Source organism: Nyctibius grandis, chromosome 7 (assembly GCF_013368605.1).
Source record: "Nyctibius grandis isolate bNycGra1 chromosome 7, bNycGra1.pri, whole genome shotgun sequence".
Lineage (NCBI taxonomy): Eukaryota > Metazoa > Chordata > Aves > Nyctibiiformes > Nyctibiidae > Nyctibius > Nyctibius grandis.
This window is the reverse complement of record NC_090664.1, coordinates 2,635,177-2,642,519: the sequence shown is the minus strand read 5'-3', so window position 1 is coordinate 2,642,519 and position 7,343 is coordinate 2,635,177. Positions and strand designations below refer to the sequence as shown.

The window sequence follows — 7,343 nt, the reverse complement described above, 5'->3', positions numbered from 1 at the left end:
CATTTACTGGCTGAAGTTGTTAAGTTCTTCATGTTGCATGGATGGATGGGATTGGCAAGTTAAAGGGATTATCCTGCAAGTTCACTGAATATGGAGCATGAATTGCTCAGTTTCTGGTACCTGTGACTCATGTCTAACAGAGCGTGAGTGAGACAGCAAGAACTGTGATTGCATCTGCAATCGCAGAAAAAGCAGTATGTTAAAACATAACACAGGTATTCCCTGTCTTACTGTTGTTTATGACTCTGGCCTACATGTAGCTCAGTTCTTACAAGTAACTAGCAATAGAGGGTTTAATATTAATAAATGATTGAAATTATGAGTAATTATGAACCTAGGTGGGAAGTAGCTAAAATTGAAAACCTACCCAGTAACACAAGGTAGCAGAGTTTTATGGTTGTTTCTAGACAGAAAGGAGCTCTAGAGCTTGTATGTGGAACCTTGGTTGCTGTTATCCTGACCACTAAATGTAACATTTTCTTCCAAAGTGACACAGAAAGCAGAGGAAATTGTGCAGAAATGAAATGAAATCAAGAACTTAGAGTTCTACTACGGATCTAGCCCCTGCTTAAAGGAACTCCGCTACACCCATGCATAGGCACAGTCAGTGACACTTCCACAGAGACTCATCCCATATCTGAACATCCAACAGGTCTTGTTTCTCTTCTCTCAACTATTGCTTTGTTTAATTTTTTCTTCTTAATAATTTAAACATTCACCTTTCTTCTTTGTCTGCTGTTTCCCCCAAAGCTGAACCAGATATGCACAGTTATTTCCTTCCTTAAAATCTATTTGTGATGCTAGTCTTGAGCTGGATCTCTGATGTGTATGTATGCATTTCTCTTTCAACCTTTTTTCTATGTGCTGACGAAGTAAGAAGCAAAAGCAAGATCTCAAAGTTCATTTGAACAGGCTGATGTGACTCAATTTCCTTTTGTACTCAAAAGAGAAACTAACCTAAAATTTAAGACCTAGATTACAGAGTTGAGTTATTTTTTTTTTTAACAAAAGAACGCGAAGATGAAAGGTTAACACACTGAACATCTTCAACATGCAACCTTCAGGGAACATTTCAAGGACAAAACAACTCAGAGGTACGAAACATCAATTGAGAAGTTCAGTTTCTGACCCCCAGCAGTTTTGGTGTCAGCCAATGGCACTCTCCCCAAGGTGACAAGAGGAATTATCTATGCAACAAGTTTGCAGGGGTTTTGGCATCACTTTACATCCAAAGAGCTCAGACTAGACTCAACAAGGTAAAAGAGTGCACAAAGCTCTTGATCTCATAGCCTCCTTCAGCTCTGTCTGGAGTGCCAGCTGTCACATAGCAGCCACTTCAGGAATGCAATTTCTTCATGTCTCTTCTGCATCATTTCTTGGTGGTTCAAGGTTTGTGGATTGCTTTGGGTCCTGTGGATAGAGCACAAGGCTGCAGGCATTTCCCTGCTTTACCCAAAGGCTGTGGATGTAGTTTCATGATCACCCTAACCCACCGAAACTGTGAGTGTCTGACACCCGGGCTGTTCCCTATCTTCCTGTGCATTTCTGCAGAACCAGCTGATCACTTTGCCATCCAAACACCATTGCTACCATGTCAGGCAGCAAACTGTCCTTACGTGGGATTAAGTGATGCTGGAACCACACCTGGTGAGTACTATTATTCACATAGCTGTTTTCCTTCAGTGCTCTGTCTGCTGGAGGAATTGCATGTTTCTCCTTCCCCAAGCCCACGAGTATATACAGTCTCCAAAATGGGCATCCCTCCTGTTCTGAATCCTCATCTAGATGAGATGGTAACTGCTCCCTCAAAGCTTTCAGAGTTTATCCTGCAAATGTCTTGCAGACTGCTGTCTCTGTTCTTGCTCACCCTCACAGCCCTTTCTGTTTCTCTCCCTGACTTTCATGCTCTTGTTTTTTTGAGTCTTTGTATTTATTTACTTCTAATAGTTCTCTTTCACATCTTGTTCTTCCTAATGACTGTACTTAATAATAGGAGAGAATCCTCTTGGAGGGAATCATCCTCACATCCACAGCAGAGGATGACTGCGTGATAGCAGGAGCAATGCTAGTCCAGCCCTGCTGGAATATTGGTTTTATATTATTGCTCACAAAACCTTGTGTGTTGTCCTTTCATGTTTGAGTACTGATGGCTCTGACTGCGGTCTAGAACTCTAATTGGAAAATAAACTGGGCTAACATTTTTCTGTTTAATTTCTAGTCAAGAAATTGCTTTTTAATGTCTCTAGAAGAGCCCTGACTCAATGCTTGCCTCTTTTTAGTGGCTACCTTATACTAATGATATAGTTTGGGGTCAGCATTCATGCCTGCAGGTCAGGCATAATCTTTAAGTGCCACTGGCCTCTGCATGTCTTTTTTTAACAGCAGGAACTCTTAAGCTGCTTTTCATATAAGTCTGAAGCTTATTTTGCTTATAATATTTAAACAGTGAGTAATCTCCTCTCAATTCTTGAAGATCTAATATCATGTTAGAGTGAAATCTCTTGTTAACCCTGCTAAACATTGTGTTATTCTGGCACATTTAGCTTAATTATTAAACATAAAACAAGTTCACAGGAAAAGTGCATTTGTAGTGAAAAATCCTCTGCTCAGCTGCATATTTCTGCACTTGATCAGTGGCACTTCTTACTTGCTTAGTAGCAAAACCCAATAACTTGTAGCAGTTGTACAGCTCAGGGAACTGTTACCAGAAAATAGTAACCAAGAAAACTCTCTAAACCAAATGATAGTTTAGAAAGCCAACATTGGTTTATTGCAGCGCTGGGTGCATGGGGGATCTCTCCTCCTAGCATGCACACCTAGGAACAAAAGCTTGCTCCTTATATACATAATTCCAAGAAAAAGACCACCCATTTTAAAAAAAACTTATATATAACATGTTATATAATGCATTACATAATGTCTTTACACATCTGTGCTTTAATTGGGGAAGGGGTCTTGGGTGGTCTCTGGTGGTCGCAATCCCCCTTTAATCGTGCTTGTGCGCAAGCGTGGTTGAGGCCTTCTTGTTTACAAGTACATGTGTTCCCAAGAAGAAGATATCGTTTTGGACTTATCTCTCCTCTGACACAAGAGTTTATGAATCAAGTTAATTTAGACATCACAAAGTGGTTCTTTACAGTTTTGTTTTGTCTTTTGGCCTTATATAATTAGCAGAGACCTTTGTTTTTCTAAGACTAAGCGTAAACAGCATGAATCATTGTTTACTAGAACCTTGTTATCAATCCCATAAACAAACTCTATCTACAAAACATGTAGTTTGCTTCAGAACCTATTGTTATTCTCTATTATTCTAGCTAAAAGGAAAATTATTGACAGGAAAGTTTGTTCTGTGTAAAGGTAACACAGAGCAGGTCTTTTACAGCCTACTCTGAGGCCTACTCTTGCTAAACCGTTGCTAACTCTGAGGCCTACTCTTGCTAAACTGTTGCTGAACTGAACCGTCTGGTATCAGCTGTACAGCTCAGGGAACCACTGCCCATCTGAGCTTTATCACTGACCAAATTGTGGACAGAAGTAGTCCTGATGGCTGGGTCTGTCCTACGTGTCCGAGCACAAAGATAGTCTCTGACAGCTCAGCAGCTTTTCAGTGGTTCTCTCTGCATGAACAAAATAGAATCAGATGTTGAATGTATGCGATTGTTATCGCAGTGAAGCAAGAAAAAAGGCTTGTGCCTTCCTGTACGTGGGCTGAGCAAACCCACAACTGTTCTCGGTTAAACAGTGACACCAAAGGCTCTTTTTTTCACATTGGTTATATATGCCTTACGCTATAGATGCGTGAAATGGCAAAGAAAGTTGAAGTCACAAAAATACCTATTATAAGGTAAATTTTAAGTATTTTATTTCTATAAATAGTGAAAAAACATCATCTCTTTCTGAATAATAGAAAATGTTGGCATCTAGGCTGTAATTATGCTGTTTATAACAACAAAAATATTCTACCTTCTTAAAGACAGCTGGAAATATTAACAATATACATTGGAAAATGGATTTGTCTCAAAAGCAAAAAGTCGTCTTCTTAAAGCCTGTAAAACTTTTCTTATAGCAAAGTTTCTGGGCAAGCAAATTTCTCATGCTGGTCTCAGGAATATTAGGCAAGTATACAATTTTAACCATTTAAATGCTTCTAAGATCATGCATTTTAAAAGGGAGTGAACAGAAATGCTTATATCAGTCTCGGACACAACACTCCAGTGACCTTCTAAAGATGCTTTGCCTGATGCTTCGTAAATGAGAAGCTTCTCTGAAAATGTTTTGCAGTTGCAGGCTATCATTTTACAGATGAGTGCAACAGAAATAAGAATTGCCAATTAAAACAAGTTTACTGATTTCAAACTTCAAAGGAATCAGAGAGAGAAGACAATGCTTTTTTTAAGAGACCATTTTTCAGCTCTCACTTTGTTCTTTTGAAACTCTTTGTAAGGTAAGGACAGATTTCATTAGCAAAGTATGCAGGTTCCCTGCATGCTACCCCTGTATACTTGTACAGAAATCTGTATGCAAGCCCAGACAACTGAACAGTCCACATTTTGCCTTAAGTCTATATAAGAATGCAGCTGTATGTGGCTATGTTCAACAAGTGCCAACAGGGTTATATCTTTCAGAAGATGGTTCCTAAATTAATTTTTAGCTTTTCTTCACTTTTCATAGTAGAGTAACTCAGGTGACATTCTGTAGCAAGAAGACTTGGAGCTGAAGCAAGAAGAAATTGAATTTCCATCTGCAGATATTTATTTGCAATGTGCTCTATGCATCTAGAAACTGAAACTGTTGCTGCCTTATAGGTGTCCTGCACGCATCCAGCAAGATGCTAAAAAGATGGCTCGGGTGTCTTCATAAACTGTCAACAAATTATAGGTACAAGCTCTTCACATTTCAGTATTTTTCCCACCTTCAATTTTAGCTTTATAACATGAATCACAGAATCACAGAATCACAGAATGTTAGGGATTGACAAACAGACAGTGTCTTGACTATTTCAAATGTCTGGATCTAGAGGCAAATAATTGAAAAAAATCATGGGATGCTGTTTAATAAATTAAAAACCATTCATAATTATATAAAATGTGGTTTTAACACTGAGAGGCATTGGTTATTGTTGTCATATACAGTATGACAACAGTTGTAAGGTTGTATACTATATGGGATAACATCATTTCAAACACAATTCAGTAAAATGTCCCTTCATGAATCTGTGACATTCCATAGTTAACAATAAAGAAAGCAATAAAGAGAACATATCTATTTTAAAAATTCTCATTTTTCACTTTCAGTAACCTTCAAAAGAGGAGCTTAGGAGGATGCCTAACAGCAGCGTAACCCAGCAGAACCATTTCTCCAATGAGACGCTGCCGGACACCTCAGAGAGACTCCGCACTGTTCTTATAGCCCTGTACATTGTTGACCTGGCTGGCGGCACCCTCGGGGTCTTTCTGATGTCCCATCAGTTGTTTCAAAGGAGATCACAATCTGTGATGACCATTATCATCATCAACCTCCTGGTGCTGCACACCTTTATGCTACTAAGCATCCCCTTCCGCCTCAGCTATTACATTTTACGGGAATGGAAATTTGGGAAGTTCTCCTGCAAGCTAGCAAGCGCCATCATCTACCTCCACATGTACACCACCTTCACGTTTTACGTGGCTATCATCATAATACGCCTCTTCCAACTCGAGTTTAGGAAGTGCTACACTACAACCTGGGTGGCTGCTGTCTGGCTGGTGGGAGCGCTGGTGATCACGCCTGTTCTTCTTTCGTACTATGGCACCGCTAAGACATACCACTCCTCCGAATGCTTTCAGTTCCACAAGGAGATACAAGAGGCACCCATGGTGATCGTAAACTACTGCTTGGTTGGGATTTTGGTGGCAGTTTGTGCTGTGCTCACCGTAATCCAATTGTCTGTGATCTGTAGACTGGCTGTGAAATACTGGCCTGACATCAACTCCCATGTGGAATTCAGGGCTCAGGCAAAGAGTTTCTTCTTCATCTTGGTAACATTAGTGTGCTTTATGCCTCATCATGTATTCAGAGTATATTACATCCAAAACTGTCACTTGGATAAAGACCATAAACTACTCCCATACAACGAAATTTTTTTAGCTTTAACAACAATGTGCTGTTTGGATATGTTGTGTTTCATAGCAGGAATAGCCCACTGAACTATGAACTACCAGGAAATCCAGCTACAGTGTGTCAATACTGGCTTTTGGCACAAATAAAACTGTGTCAGGACTTTGCTGAGCTAGGGAGACTGCTGAGTTTTCAGCATGACTGTATAGGTCTGTAGCATTGCTTGGCTTTTGCAGACCAGTAAGATCAATCTTTCAGAAACTACTGGCTGTTATCTTCTCTCTTGAAGGCAGACACATGAGCCTTAACCTAAGAGTCATGCCCTGAAGCTTCATTAAGATTTTCCTCTTCTGTCCCTTTCTAACAATAACAGCATGAGTATCCATTCCTTTCTATTTTTTCCTCAAAGTATCTCAGTAACAACAACCTACTGTGGCCAATAAGTTGTCCACTCTGAAGGTCTAACAACTTCTTCTGGCATTTGTAATACTGAAGGGAAGAGAGGGAAAAAAGAAATTCCTTTACCGGATTTTTGTACTAGTGATTTTAGACAGCAAGGACATAAACTCTATTCAAATAAAAAGTATTCAAGGCATGAAACAGGGTATGAGTGAAATATTGTACTAGCATATTTCAGCAGAATCTTTATTTTCTTCACTTATTCAAAGTGTATATTAAATTAAATTATATGAAAACACTTATCATTCTCACAACTTCACCTTTACTTGCTTCATTGCAAAACCACAAGCAGCTCACTGAACTGTGGTAATTACGGATTTAGAGTGAGTGAGAGCGGAACAGGCCGCAGGTTTCAAAACTTATGCCTTATGTCACTCTCCCGTCAGGGCTGGATCTGTGGCTGTAATCCCTTAGGTCCATTGTAGCCAAAGAAATACAAGTTACTGTGGTCCATAACTGGATCTGGAATTCAAATCTGGTCCTTTACTGAAGGATCAGCTGCTCTCTAGGAGAAGGAAATATTTTATCAACCTTCAAAAAACCTCTGATGTCTGGTCACTTTCAGTTGCCTGTTGATTTATTATCAGAGGCCATATTTTCTCCATTTGCACATGTAACAAAGCAAAACTGGAATAAACTAACTGAACTGTGTTTAATCAGTTCAACATATGCTCATGTATGTGTATACAAACTTGTGCTAGAGTATATATTTTCTCCATTAGATGGATTGTGTTCTTTGGGAACCACATCCGTTCTGGGAATCTCTGTTTTATCTTCATTATGTAAAA

General features: G+C 39.4%; 1 protein-coding gene across 1 annotated transcript; it reads left to right on the top strand.

Annotated features, from left to right (window-relative positions):
* The first annotated feature begins 5,321 nt into the window (after positions 1 to 5,321).
* LOC137665419 (probable G-protein coupled receptor 141) lies at positions 5,322 to 6,185 on the top strand. Its single transcript, XM_068404382.1, has one exon. The coding sequence runs from the start codon at positions 5,322 to 5,324 to the stop codon at positions 6,183 to 6,185; it is 864 nt and encodes a 287-aa protein (XP_068260483.1).
* Positions 6,186 to 7,343: the final 1,158 nt, after the last annotated feature.